We start from the raw sequence: 16,123 nt of genomic DNA on the forward strand, positions 1-16,123 counted from the left end.
ACCACAAAAGGTACTTACATTACGTAGAAAAAAATGGATAAACAACTGACTGTAATATGAGATCACACAAAAGATATGCCCTCTTTCAGTAACATCTCAGTTTTATTTCAAAAAGAGTTCAAATATGTAGTGATATTACTGATAGATTATTTTTTTTTTACTTTCAATACTGACATTGCCACACCATCGAAACCAGAACAGTCTATTCTTTGGTTCATTTAACAGGGGACTCTAATTTTGCAATTGGATACACAACTCTCTCCAGAGACAAAATTCATTTAAGTGCAGTCAGGGATTCACTGAGGGACAAAAGGCAAAGTAAGTTCATACTGAGACAACATCCAAAGAAAACACTGTTATCCTTCAGTACCTGTCTTTATTAACTAAACCACGTAAGAAATGTTCTGTGCACTGATGCTAAGTAACAGGTCAGAGACGTCTGATTCTCTTTCTTACCTATTTTAATGATGCTGCTCAGTTCATACAGAAGTAGTTGGTTATCTCCTCCTGTATCCAGGCGCTGTTCTATGTAGCTGTTCAATTCGTACACTACGCCTTGCATATTCGTATCCTGGTACTGTGGAAGCAAAGACAAGAAGAACATTTTAGAATAACTCAGATGTATTTTGCAGGTTTTTAACATATAAATTCATTAAAAATAACACGTTGAGATTTCAATGCCAAGTCAATCACGACTGCCCTAATCCAGCGCCCTGAACAGCTGGGTCACTGCCAAGCAAGAGGCACAGCACTCCACTCTGTGGTCTGTTAGATGTTTGTTCAAAGGGTACCGAGTACACCACTGAGCAACTGGTAATCGCCTAAACTCAGCCAAAGTGACAGGACAATGTCTCAAGAAGAAACTGAGAGATGGGACAATCGTAGGTAAGTAACCTTCAACCCTTCCTTTTAAGGTCCTACTCCACCACAAAAGGAGGCAACTAGCTGCCTTCGCCAGCGTCCCCCACCTCAAATTCATGAACCAAATGCCAGAAGTGTGCCAAGCACCAGACCTTTGAGGTGGTAGCTCAAGGAGCTCAGCCTTTCAAATACAGCAGCAATTAACACCAGCAGACTGAAGGACTGAAGTTGCCCGAGTCAAAACCATGCCAGCCACTGTGGCCTAGTAGGCCTTTGTTTCAACTGCAGACAGCAGACAAAGCCAGAAAGAGATTACAAGTCACTTAGGATATTTAGATGGGAGCAATGGGGTGCTGGTTGCCGGTATGATGAAACAGCACGGCATGGCTAAGACCTCATAGGAAAGGAGATGCAGGCTCCCTTCAGGGGCCCAGCTCCACTTGGTTATCCTGTTCCCAAGTCCTGAAACCAAGTCCTGAAGGGCTGATAAAACCAGCAGTAAACGCGCGCGTGTAGCATGACAGCATCACGAACAATAATTTCACAGAAAGCAAAATTTGGCAGTGAGTAAAGATTCATTACCCTGCCCAAAACTGGTAATGTGGTAGCTGAAGAAAGTAATATGGTCAATTACTTATTGAACTCAGTGATGCAGTAAATTACATTGCTTAAACTAAAAATGAAGCTGGTGATATTTAGATGAATTAATGTTGCTTGAAAGACTAAGACACATACTCCTGCTCATTCATACTTTAGAGCCAAATGTAATATAGACCAGACTAACGTAAACAGTACTATGGAAAATGCCACGAAGTTCAGAGCACCACAGCGCACCCACAACTCCCGCGTTTATGTGCCCATATGTATCTCTGCTCCATACCTCTCTCGATCTTCTCTGCCTGTAACTTTGGCTAAATGTGTACATGTGATGCTTACTGATGGATTAAGCACATAGCTTACACAATATATTCCACAATGTAACTTTTATTCCCACTATTACCTTCATGCATTTCTACGTAGAACACGCTGTCATGACTACAGAGCATATGGCCATATATTTAGGATACATTTGGCTGCTTCATCTCAAAAAAAACCCCAAAACTCCACCAACAAAAAACCCAAGTACTTGCTGGATAATATCAATTCCCGATTCCTTTAAATTAAGCAGATCTTAATCTTGACTTTAAAATGGCTCCTGAGAACATACAATCTTTACCGTGACCCCTTCTTAATACATGGTGTTGTATTAATGTATTGCTCCAGGTGGACATATTAGAACATTTGAGACCTACAGTGTCCAAAATGTTCTCAATGTGTAACAAAATTAACACTTAATAATTCTTTCTATAAATTGATGTGATGTTTATAAATTTTGACAGCAATGTAAGGTCACACTGCATACATGCATAAGCTGCTGTAAGTCTTGAGTTTACAATACAGCATGCCATTACCATTATTAGCACTGTATGGCAGCTGGCAAACTTCCATCGACTGTCCTCTGTTGTGTTCCACATTTACTACTGTATGATCCTTCAAAGGGAGAAAGCAATAGCATAGTTTCATGAAAGTGGAATTTTTATACTTATGATACAGCCATAAGTAGCCATATTACAGGAAAACGGTGAATGAGAGTCGATATTACTCATACACGTTAACCCATATCTGCAAAAGTAGGTGTAGGCACATATCCTAAAGCAACAATAGCTCATCAAGCACACATGCACAAAGCCTTTATCATGTGGAAAAAAGCCTTCTCAGAACATGGAAATGAATACGTATCTCTTCGCCTGTGATGCACAGTCAGGATTTAAACCAAATCTTCAAAGGTTAAAGCTAATACATTAAGAGAACGCATCATCAAAATGAGCCCACTGGCATAACAGCCGTGGCAGAATAATAACTTTCCCCGTAATCAAGCAGCATGCATAGTAATTACATAATAAGCTATGTGCCCTTTATCCTCACCTCTGCAACATATGCTTGCAAACATTTTTGTAAGCAGGGCAAATCATTGCATGCACCCATGTTACTAAAAAGATGGTAGCTGCATAATACATACAGTTGTAATACAGCAGATTTCTGCTACTGACAATCTGTGGATCCACAACGGGCCAGATGAACAGAATTTGTCCAGATTCACAATTAAGTAATTCTATGACTTAGATCAAACACCAGCAAAGAATTACTTCGTCATGCTGTAAAATGTTTTTTATTATTATTACAGTGGAGTGAAAGAGGTTTATTTATTTGGTTCTAGGCATTTTAGACTGGATAACCACAATTATGTTTGGTTGAAAAGCCACAATATTCTTTATGAAACCCTGTATTTAAACATTGAATAAGTCATTAGCAAACCTCGGTACAAACACTATACAATGCGTTTGCTAATACAGACCTCCACATATTTGGTGTAAAACTTAATTCAGGAAAGTAATTCCTGAAAAAAATTCAACACACTTGGTAGAAAAAGAATATTTATTTGCCATCAGATATAGCGTAAGTATTGTTTCTTAATTTGTTATCGTAGTTTAGTTTGCAATTTAAACACTATTAACATTCAGCTCCTTTTACTTAATCCATTCTTCCCATTGCTGATTTCCTTCTGTTTAAGATTCAGTGTCTACAAGTATTTTGGCACATTTACTGTAAAATTCTGAATTTCAGTGACATTACATTAAAATAATTCAAGTGGACTAAAAACTGGTTTAGCATTATCATACCAGCATCCTATTTCTAGTAGCTGCATATATTATGATGCTATGAACAAGAACTAACAATTAAGAAGGGAAATCCTGTTATAAATATTCATACTCAAATTTATAATATGAAAGAAGGACATTTTTGCAGGATTTATATAAAAATATTTCTATGGTTATTTGTCTTTAGAATATTGTGGTGCAATAGAAGACAGCAACCCAAGACAGGTGATTTAATAATAGTGCTGTGACTTAGTTCTAAACAAAGGGGCTGAAACTCACAAACATTTTATTCTATGAAAGGAGATGCTGAAGTATCATAGAGTCTGATGAATTTTAAGCATTCATTCAGAACAATTAAGACACACACAAAAAAATATTCAAGGACACAATTTAATATCTAAAGTAAATTTTATGTATGACAAACTGAAGTGAAGATTAATTTCCACGCTTTCATGCTTATAGGGTAGCTGTGCCAGGGGCACTGTATACTCCTGCAAAAAAAGAAAAAGCCTTTCTGCTACAACAAAAAGCCTTCATTAATACAGCACAGGGTCACTAAGTGCCAACGTAATCCAGAAGTTGATCTGTTTTCTCCGTAACTTCTTAAAAAGCCTTCTGAATAGCAATGAGAAGAGCAAGTTCCTATGTAATACTCCCGACTACAGAGCTCGTCGTTCACAGCAACAACTGCCTGGTACTGCACCAGAAGTATGTCCTTTTACAGACCTCAGTGTATGACATTATCATGGGCTAGAAGGAGTCAGAATAAACAAACAGCCCAAATTCCATGCAAAGTGGAGAGGGATGGCCAAATGTACTTTGGGGATGCAGAACTTCATTGGAAGAGGAGAGAAAAAGAAAAAACAAACAACCCACAAACTGTGAAAGCCACAAAACATAGTGACCGCATCCAGAGAGACTCCTCTCGATGCTGCTTATTTTTCATCTGTAATTTAGGCATCTCAGGCTGGTTTCAGAGGATGTCAGGGACAACCACAAGACAGAGCTCTTTGGCAATGGATGCAGGCAGCCTCCAGCCGACCACGGGGTGAGGAGAGCCAGAGCAGCGGCCGCCTGCCAGGTGGCTGTGAAGTCCTGTCTCCTTACAGGCTCGATGGGGAAGGAGAGCCGAGGTGTTTTGCCCAGGAAATGGGAGAAGGTGCTGACCCGACACCTCAGTATGCCTTGGAAACAGACTTTTGGGAAAGCAGGGCCCAGTTCTTCTAGCAAGCATCTAGCATTTCCTTAAAAATTTTCAAGACTCCTTACCCACCCTTTCGAGTCTTATCAGACTGAAACGTAGAGAGGCCCTGGGAAAGCAGTATGGATCTTTGTAACCAGTGGTCCAGGTGCAGCCCCTGGTGCCATCCCAGGCTTCCCCTGCGTCGTTTGCTGTGCCGGAGGAGCTGGGAGGCGAGGGGCACTGCCTGACCCTCACCGTTGTGCAGGCTGGCTGGACAGGGCGTGCGGTGAGGACGCCGGCGGTGCTGAGCAAGCTCGTGACTTGTACGCGTTGTGCCTAGTGCCACCTAATCCATTTGCAAGGCTCTCTAGAGGCGGCAGAGGGGCCACACCACGGGTAGGTGTAGGCTATTCTGTCCCAGGGCACTTGAAACTGAGGCCATAAATCTGAGACATGTAAGCAGACAAAAAACCTCTGAAAAACCAAAACAACAACAATAAAACAATACCAGCCTCAAAAAGCTTCGTGAGATCAAAATTATTTTCTTAACAAACAAACAAACAAAACAACAACAACAAAACTCCACACAACAAAAACCAGTTCAGGTAAGAAGCAATTCCTGGACCAGGATTAGGATCCATCAAGACAAACAGAGGCTCTCGTAAGGAGTCTCAGTTGTTGAAGGGTGCTAAATCACTGAGAACAAAGGATGTACACAGGCCAAGGAGATTGTATATAGACACACGAGTTTAAAATGCCTATTCTCCCTTTGGTTACATCAGACAGTATTTCAGATAACCAGCTAGTACTTCATTAAACCACCAAAATTAATCTGTCAATGACAGCATCAAGACTTGCAGATAGTGAATCCAAGTGATTCTGCATAGCACTTCATACGAAACAATGTCCTTAGGCAGGGACTGGATTTCACCACAAACACCTGAGATCTGAAATGTGACAACAACCTGTACCCAAAGTTCTTCAGTCTTCTCTTTAAACTGACAGCTACTCTCTTCTCTATGAAGCATACTACAGAACATAAGCAGCTGCTAAACCCAAACTGACCAAAATCTACGATACACCTCAAGCGAACACAAGTTTTCTTTCCTATAAAACTATTGTCTTGGCAACAAGTATCATCAGGGAACAAATTTAAAGATGAACTAAAAAAACCTTCAAATAAAAAAAAAAAAGTGTATTTGTTTGCAATCTTAACAGTCTGAACATTTGCTTGACGTTTGATGGAAATGTCAATCTAAACAATTTTGTGTTAGGTATGCTTTTACTGGACCAGAAGCAAAAATAGACTGGTCTTATATATATAAGCTCTCAATGGCAGTCATACCTGCTTTATAAAAAGAAGAATTCCCCACAGCAACACTTTTGTACTTTTTAAAAACAATCATTGCAGTCACAAAAATAAACAAACAAACAAAATTGTTTGATGCCTTTTGTTGAATTAGATCAGCTTTCCCTTCCTTTCAGGAAGAGTTATGAAAAACCCCAGATTCACAGTTACCACCCTGCTTTAAGAGACTTGCTCTACATAATTTTCCAGTTATTTATATAATTTTCCAGTTGCCTCCATATCTTCTGAGAAGATCATGAATACTCAATTACTGTATCTTTTTTAGAGAAATACTATATTTCCTTTAAGAATATTGGGACCATTACTTTATTTGCCCATGTAAGAAGCAGATTTTTAAACTGAAGTAGAATCTTGCCTCTGCTTCCCCCCCCCCCCCCCCCCCCCCCCGAGGGAATGCATAACTAGAGAGGAACATATTGGCAACTAAATCCAGTCCCTTGCAGGCAAAGGCAACCTTGCAAGAGATATCTTGTTTAAAAGTACCTAGAACATTCGTTCCATGTGTCACTACGCTTTACTGTAACGACTATTCAGTCATCTAATTTAGGAAGAAAAAAAAAAAAGAAAAAAGGCCAGACTGGCAAGTATCACAATAGTCACCTACTTCTTTAAATGCAAGAAATTATTGTATTTTAGTTATAGTAATGTTACTGCATTTCTGATGACCAATGCATATAAAGAAAGAAATGCTTGTAATAAAAAAGCCAAAATATTTAATTAAACTGATAACAAAATTGGGAAAAGGACACAAACTTTTATTCAGGTCATTTTTATGTGTACATATGTTAGGTTGTGTACATGTTTGATATGTATGTTCATGCGTACTGCTACCTTCTGTAGGCCTGGTACTTTCACTGGCTGCGATATTTTGCATAGTTTAGCTGCACTGCTGGCTAGTTCACATTTGCATAGAAGCTGGTGCTTCTTGTCTTGGGGCACAGATAACTAAGAAATAACTGTGTCCTAATAACAGTGAAAACACATCTAAACTGCACGTGTGAAGAACCAAAAATATGGATCTGGATTTTATTCAACCCCCCCCCCCCCCCCCCCAAACAAAAACAAACAAAACAAAAAAAAACCCAAAACAACCCAAAACACCCAACCAAAAAACCAACACCAAAACCCCCCTACAGATAGGGAATAAAACTGCTTGCTTGCTTCAAGGTGGAAATGCTGAACTGAAGGATGTCAAATCCTCAGACTGAAAATCAAAAGTAGAAAGAATGTGGTAAGCAAGCTTACCATGCACAGTGGGCTTTCAGAGGACCAGTGAGCTTGGAGGGGAAGCTCAGAAAAATCTCTCTGCTCCAAAAAATGAGAAGGGGTAACTGGGTTTGGCTGGAGTAACCAGTTTTGGACACTGGAAAGCAAGAAGCTATAAAGAGCAGACTTAGCTGAGGTGATTAATTTTAATGCTTGTATATAGCCTCAGAGAAAACTGCTTCTTCAAGCATTTGTCTGACACCTATTCTTCTTGTTTTGACTGGAGAAAACACGGGTTAGAACTTGCTCGGTAAATAAAGTTTAGCATTGCGGCACTGTACGCATATACTGTATTTATGAACGGGGCCTATTATGTCAAAAGATGCAAAGCAGCTCTCACTCTGCACAGAAAGGGTTCACTAAGTTTGAAGGCACGCGTTTCCCAGCCTGGTTACGTAGCTGATTTCCAAGCCTTGGAAAGGTGGTGAACACCTTCCCTAGGAGAAGCTTCTTGCCAAATAGCCCCTATTCACTGGCATCCAATTCTAACCTTTCCTTCAGCTCCTTCCCTGTCATCAAATGGTAACACTGAAATAAATTGCTTCACTAGTAATAGGAAAAATACAGAATACAAAGCAAAGGCTTGGCTTAGGAGAAAAGAACATTATGATTATATAGAAGTAACCATATAAGCTGTTATTAACTGTGAGGCTCATAAAACTGTACGAATATCTCAATTATATCACCTCTCCGGATTATATAATAAAACAGCATAATGAGCTTCATTTTAACTTGACAAGGCTGAATGCTGCTCCTCTTTTTAAAAAGCTTTTTATAAAATCACATTCCCTCCTAATACTTGACTTGCAAGCACTCTAAAGACATCATGTACAAAATTAAAAATAAACTTCCTCATTTTCCTACCACTGTTGCTTATCACTACCACAGTATCCACAAGATTTTCTTTATAAAGAAATCAGCTTATCCAATCATCATCTTCTCGTGACAAAGGGTGCCATGCCATTTGCATCACTTCTAAAGGTTAAGTAGATAATGTTTGTTCTAGTTCCCCTAACTTTTTGATTAATTTGTGACAGTCTTCAGTTCTGGGACTGTGCGAAAACATTTAAATCCTACCTTTAATAAGGAAATACTACAAAGAATGAGCTTGCTTTGCCAATGTGTCATCAAAAACCCAAACTTTTATTATCAGTTGCACAGTGAAGATACGTGCAATTACTGCAAGTATTTGCTGAAAACACACTTGCTAACTCTGTAACTGTCAGTGACATCCAGTGCTGGGTGCTAGCTGGTGCCAAGGCAGCTGCCAAAAGCTCCAAGTCCAAAAAGGGGAAAGGAGAGGATTAAAGTATTATTCCCGTTTCCAAGAATAAAGTACTGTAAATGAGCTAGTCGCTTGCTAGGTAGTAATTTTCTGGTGTTTATATGGTAAACTTCTGCAAAGTGAATTGCTGTTGGCATCACGGAGTTTACAAAGCAAAGGTACTTGCCAAAAGGCAGCTTCACTGGAAGTATTGTTCAAGTAAACATGGAATGGAAAGTCATTAAGCAAAATGAACAACAGCTAATTTCGCTGTGATCATATCAGGAACATTAAGTATTTTTGTTTAAACTTCAGAGTCTGAGGTACAAAAGAGCACATGGTGATCATGGGAAACTTAGCAGCACGTAGAACAAAATCCTGGCTATAGTTCATGTCGGAATGGGGTTATTTTTGCCAACTGAAAAGAATAACGTCTCCAATGCACACTGTTTTCACAAATACTGTCAAATTTATCTTTAGTCTAGTTATACATGAATACATATGCGCTTTGTGCTCAAACTCACACTCCTCTATTTTCGTTTCTTTTGCGGATAAACCAGGAGAAATAAAGTATAAAATTCAGCTTAAGTTTTCTTCATCAAAATAGTTCAATAGTTGGGTTTTTTTGTGAAATCCCTTTGCCCAGAAAACCACTTCTGTGGCTAGGAGGGGTGGGATCAGCCAAGACACATCTGCACAGTAAGCAAGCAGAAGAAACAGCATTTCCAATGAGGTTCCCAATACTACATCATATGAAAAGGAGATTTTTGTCCCCATTTACATATATTTCATAAATACTGGAATCTAGCGTGCAGAAAAAAGTTCACAGGTTCGCTTTTTGGTCACAGAGATATTCTGTAACCAGAGTTGTTCTTATGCCAAAAGCAGCCTACAGGAATCGGGGAACTTTTGGGTTTTTTTTTTTTCTTTTCCTCCCACCTGTCAGCTACTATGTCAGGCCAGTCTAGGTTATCTTTACACTTAACTTCTGAACACCAAAATACGGATGAAATTGCCATTAGTAGACCAGATTTAAAAATAATAAATTTTGAAAAGCTTCTTTTCTATTCTACATATTTCAAAATTTAAAATATGTGGAAGGACTCTCCTACTCTCCCCTCATTTCAAAAACATGCGATGTAATGCTGATAACCAAGGTTGCTACTTTATTTTCATTTTTCTAATAAACTGCTAAAAATGGCAAAAGATTAAAAATGCAGTTCCTATACAACAGCATTTTTCAGAACTTCCTCAATTTTTTAAGTGTGGAACTGCAATACAAACCCTTGAAAATACTGACATTTCCTTCCAATAATTCAAGAAGATATTTTTTTTTGCCCAAAAAAATCTGGACACCATTCACCCCACTGCATTTTGCTGAAAAAAAGGCAAGTGAATGAATAGTTCAGTATTTATTGTCCCTAGAACCTATAATGTTGTATGTTTATAAAGAAAAAAGGTGAGGCTTTTTTGGAAGAGAAAGGGGTTAAATAAATTTAAGAAAAAATATCCTCCCCCAATTTAATTCTGTTGTCATGTGTAAGCACAACAGAAAAGGAGGCTACTGAAGCAACTGGTGCCACAGCATATGACTATGAATGTTTTAATGTTTTCATTGTGCCCCTCATTGAAAGATGGAAAAAAAAAATATCCAGCAATGAAAGCCACATTTTTCAGCATATTTCTACCTTGGTTCCTAACTAATACAACGTTTTAAAACAGTTGGTGATTTAATTCTGCAATAAATTTCCTTTCACTAACCTTTATTTTTGCTTCTCTATGATATAAGCTGCTTCTTGCAGACATTTTCAGGAATTAAAAAATGTAACAATGACTTTAAAACTCATAATTCTTCAGTGAGAATGAAATGTCTCTTTGTTTGAAAAACATTACTCACCTACAGAACTTTCCTAATTTAAATTCTAATTTATGTTCAGATTTTAATTAAACAGGCATGTGTCTGAGCTGCTGCTGAAGAAAGAGGATGTATTACAATTGTCTACATTATATATGGCATTATTCAAAAATACTATAAACCAACAAACATGTTCATTTGTAGTATGGTGCATTACTGAGTGCCCCCAAGTATTGTACTTTAAAAAATTTTTTTTAAAAAAAAAAAAGAAGTAGTGTAACACAGTATACACACCAAGTCCACAATGATTGATAGCTAAAAAACCCCCAAGGGAGAATTCATTTGCTTAAGAACATCTGAAGTATCATCTGCAGCTCACTGACTGCAGGACCTGAAGTGACAGACCATCCTTCTTCAGGAAAACCCTAAGTCACTGTGACTTCGAGGGGCTGAGGTGGCTGGGACCAGCATGTCTGAGAGACGGCGGGGGACACTGGCAGGGCAGATGCGGTGGCGTTCAGGGTTCCAGACCTTGATTTTTTTGCTTTAAATAGCTCAAACGTAGTAACCTAGTTTTGTTACTCCATTTTAGAGTTTTAGGTAAAAGGTGAATCTATTTACCAAATCAATGACAATTAAGAGGAAGTTTCTTCCACAGAAATAATTATGGCTTCTGCAATTTTTAGGCAGATCTTTAATTCTTTTGAAATCAAAACAATATATAGAGATATACTAACAACAATAGTCTTTGGTTGCACCAATAGGTATTTACTCAACTGCCATAACTGTTGAATATGAGGGAGTGACCAAAAATTGTGTTATAAATTAATAAATTACTATAACATATTAATTTTCACCTAAATTCTCAACACCCTTACACATCCATAGCACATCACATATATGGAGAACTTCTGCTTGCATAAACTCATTTTAGACATAATTTAATCTCTTTTTTGTAGTCTCGTAAGAGGTGAACTTCAGTTCCCCCTTGTGCCAGTCCTCTGAAACCGAGGTTTCCACTGCCAGCCTGTTTCTACTCCTTCCATACCCTAGCATTTTCCAGAGGACCTACTGAGAGCAAGACCTCCCAGACGGCTTTTGCAGTCTTTCAATCAGCCTTATTTTTAATATGTCTGACACAATTGTCTTTCTCCTGGGAACACAACGTAGTTTAGGCAAGACATTCAAGAAGAGGACCAAAACAGGACTATGATTACAACTCAGAAAGCTTCAGATAGCTCCCTCACCTTACATGAAATGACATTTGGGTGCTTCAGGCTGAGGGACATATCTGAGGGCAACAGATTGTCCTGTACTGATCTTTTGTCATTCCCAGCAAAGGCACTAGTTTCTAACAGATCCCCTAACCAGTCCTCAACCACGGACTGATATTCTGCAGGACACAGTGTCGATCAGATGTCAGGCTCGAGTTGGGAATTTATTTCTGAATACGTTTTTTAAGATTTTACATTACACTTCATACAGTACACTGCAAAATATTTCCCATTAAAGAATTTAGATCATCTGTACGACATCACATCTCAAAGGAAGGTATTAGATGAAGCATATTCCTTCCCTCGTCTCCTCTTACGCTTGCCATCTCTCGAAGCAGTAACACTGATTAAACAGCCTGCTGTTATGCTCAAAGTCCCATGATTTTCCTGGTTTCCATGAAGTACCTTTTTAAAACTGGATCATGAAAATTGCACTGTAAGAACTCTAAATTTGTTAATGCAAAATACCCCTTTATTTATCTGCAGCCAATCAAGTGTTCTGAATACTTATTTTCCTTATTAACTTTTCTCTAGTCAGTCAGTACACCAATTTTTTTTCCTCTGGAGACCCACTTATGTCCAGGGAATAGAGTCAAATCTTGATCAGAGACTGCACAAAAATCATCCCAAGTGAACAGCGGGCCTCAGACACTACACTTCTTTTTAGAGAGGACGGAAAGCAGCACTTACCCTGCTGACTTCTTTAGGCGTCGTTTCATCTAAGAGGAAACAAAACAAACAATCAGGCACTCAGGGAAGTTTCTAGACTGAATGAAGAACAAGATACATACTTCAAACAATTTTTGCACCATTGTACAAAACTTCTAACATGGTTCAATAAAGTAACTGAAATATCCTGAGACTGGTGTGCATTTACAATCTTTTAAACTTCTAAATCCAAAAGTGAATTAAAATTAGGATAAAGTATTCAGGAATTCTGTCCTGACTTCATAAGAATACGAAGGTTCCTACATTTCATGAGACAATTCACAGGCCAGCTAAACCCATAAGTCCTCCATTTATATTCAATTCAGTAAGACAATTGTTAGCATTGCACAGTCTGAGAAATAAAGGCTCTTTGCTACCAAATATATGCCACCAACATCCTACATAAATGAACAAGTTCGTGGGTAGACTTAGACTTTCTGTTCTGAAGATCAAAGATGCTATTCCTGTTGACTTCTTTGGATGTGGAAAAAAAGCCTTGTGACCATAAGACTACAAGAATATCACTGATGTGATCTGGCATAACACGTTAAAAGCTCATAAGATTACAAGGGGGTTTATATATATATTTATTTATTTATAAATATATATGCGCACACACTATTATGTTTTGTCCTTTCAAATGCAAGCAGACTCTTATGCATTTTTTGTAATTGAAACATGTAAAACTAAGTACAGGTACAATACCAGAGCACTAGCTAAAACATTGAGTGATATTTCTAAAAACAAAGGGAAAACAGTTAGACAGCAAGAATGCATCTGCCATTTGGAAACATGGAAACATTTCCAATTTCCAGTTCAATCATACCATAAGCAGCTTAAACACACCTTTACAAACCCCCAGCTGGTTAGCTGTTTCTGAAAACGTGAAAGGAAGTATTTGTAACCTCTTCCTTGATACTAGTAATCAAATCACTATGCTTGGGAAATTAATTTTAAGTCACCAAATAGATTGAATCTCACAGAGAAAGATCATATGTTTATATTTGTGACCCTTAATTTACACATATTTTGATATATCTCTATTGAGTAGATTTTCACGTATCTCTGTCAGATACAGGCATAGTATCACCTAGGCTGCTTGACAGTACACTGCATTTTCTCCAAAATCAACCCCAGGTGAAGGAGGAATCTCAAGACTCTCCTTGAGAAGGATACATTTACAAGTATTTCAATGTTATCACCAGCAAAGGCTCTTCATATCTTGCCATTGAAGATGAACTTTTAAACAATAAAGCTAGGGGAAAAAAACATTTTCTAGAAAACAGATTCAAGACCCAATTTCCAATGAAAGAACACTTGATAATCATACAGTTTCCTCCTCAAAATTGAGTGACACCAAATAAAATAATATATTTCACAACTATGAGTGATGATAAGTCATCTCTTATCCCCAATTAAATGCCATACCTGTAATTTACACATGCAGAACACAGAGATAAACTTGGTTGAGCTATTTAAGGTAGTTCTGTTGTTTGCAATGCGATGTGTAACACATACTTGACAATGTTCAGTGATCATAGAATCTTCTTTGACTGGAGAGATCTATATACCAGTTACAAGAACAGCCAAAGTTAGACTCAAAATCTATCTCCCCTACTACCTTATTTCCAACAGTGAGCAACAGAAGATGTGAACGACAGAAAACCAAGTGATGACATGGTGACGCTTTCCCTGGAGTATACTCTCAGTTTTCAGTAACCAATGGATCAAACATTTCTTCAATCAGTGGTGATATTTTTCTCTTTAAAACACTAGGATGGGGTTTTCTTCCTCACACTTTTGGGGGGCAGGAGGGGTGTTGGATTTTGTTTGTTTGTTTTTTAAACCTGAGCCATCATCCTTCAGCATTCACAACGTCCTCCGAGTTCCACGGTTTAAACACATATTATGAGAAAAAGTACCTGTATTTTCTTTTGAATCTGCACATCATGACTTTCACCTGATGCCCTCTATTCACTTTATGGAGCCTGTGCTTCTACAAATCTCTCAAACGAGCCCTTCTCTGCTTCACACCCCATCAGAACCTTTCCTGGCTGGAGAAGTCTGGTCTGGTTTGCTGCTGGTGCCAGGGAAGCCGCTCGGCACTGCTGGTCCTTCGCAGCGCTCCTGCCTCCTCTGTCCCACTGCATCCTGCCGGGATGGGAAGTCCTCAGCCACAGGCAACACTGCAGCTCAGGAAAACACGACGGGGACTTACACAATGACACAGGGATGGATTTAGGGGTCTTCTCTCTGCTTGAAAGGAGTAATTCCTAAGATTTTAACTGTTTCTTGATGGTTATTAAACAGTGGGCTAACATTTTCAAACATTTCTATTTTGTAATACCAATATCTCTTTCCAGAACAGTAACAACTAATTAAGAGCCCACTACAGTATATGTAAATTTAAAAACATCTTCCCCCATGTAAAGCAGTCAGCATTTATCAGTATTAGCTTTGTCAGCTGTTTTGTCTCTCAGTCACTTAGTACTTTTAGCACCCCGAAAAACTTCATACCCTAAAAAAAAAAAAATATTTTTTTTAAATCTAATTTTTCAAATTACCTTCAACCCTGAATCATTTTACCCAAATCATTTATATATATGCTGAAAAGCATGGGTAAATCATACTAGTGATGTCCCTCTACTTAAACAAAATGAATTTATTGTAATATAACTAGTATAAATGACTACCATCACAATCCTATGGCTTTCACACAATTGCAAGACATAACTGCCACTGCAATTTCCAAGATGTTACAAATGCCATCAATCCAACGTGAAACTTCCCACACATATGTAATGCTGTGCTTAAATTTGTATAACATGAGATACACAGGTGTCACTCCTGCCTTGCGATTCATTGTTAATTCCTTTAATTACAATAAAGGAATCAGTTTTATTAAGAAGTTGTATAGAGGTATGAAGCCTCTGTCCAGGTCAGGGTCCATTTTGCTGGGTACAAGACATGAACATGGACAGACAGTCATTACATCAAAGAGCTTTTGATTTCTTTCTGTGAGGAAATTAAAAGAAATATGCTAACAGATCATGAAGGAAAAAAATAACACCTATGGTACTCAATAAAGATATGTTTTATGGAACAATTTTTAGAGACAATACTTTTTCAGAATAAAAACCATATAATCAGTATGCCATTTTTTTCAGAAGAAAGGTAAACAAAGTGTTTGGGAAGTCTGGTATTAGAACTGCACAGATAAAGTTTGCAATTCAGGGATTATGAACTGGTGGGAAAAATGGAAGATATTTTTAGGGGAAGCAGGAAAGCAAAAGATGAGGGGGAGAGGGGAAAAAATAGCATCAAATACTCTATTAATACATCAAGATACAAGTTAAATTACTACACAATGAGCTAGAAAATAATTTTCCATATTAAAAGAAACCAAAGGCCTAACAAGAGGCCTTTCCCTCCCTCTTCCCCCAAGAGCAAAGGAAGAATCGTGACCCTGTGAACCAGGAGTGAATCCAATTGCTTTTCTGGAGATGCAGTCTTTACGGCCCAAGTACATGCCAAGCAATAGGATGCACGTCCACCTCAGTGCTGCACCACTTTGCTGTGGTTTATCCATAGCACAGAATACAAAACTTCCCTTACAACTTAGTTTCTAAATGCAGGGAGAATCA

At 38.2% G+C, this 16,123-nt stretch overlaps 1 protein-coding gene across 1 annotated transcript in view; it reads right to left on the bottom strand.

The window, feature by feature from the left end:
- PDE10A (phosphodiesterase 10A) overlaps positions 1–16,123 on the bottom strand; it is a 189,003-nt gene that overhangs the window by 62,877 nt on the left and 110,003 nt on the right. The window contains exons 3-4 of the mRNA XM_049800957.1: positions 12,462–12,490; positions 457–577 (exon numbers count right to left, since the gene is read on the bottom strand). Of these exons, the coding sequence (XP_049656914.1) occupies positions 457–577; positions 12,462–12,490 (150 nt within the window). The remainder of the gene's footprint in view (positions 1–456; positions 578–12,461; positions 12,491–16,123) is intronic.

This window comes from Accipiter gentilis, chromosome 5 (genome assembly GCF_929443795.1).
Source record: "Accipiter gentilis chromosome 5, bAccGen1.1, whole genome shotgun sequence".
Taxonomy (NCBI): Eukaryota; Metazoa; Chordata; class Aves; order Accipitriformes; family Accipitridae; genus Astur; species Astur gentilis.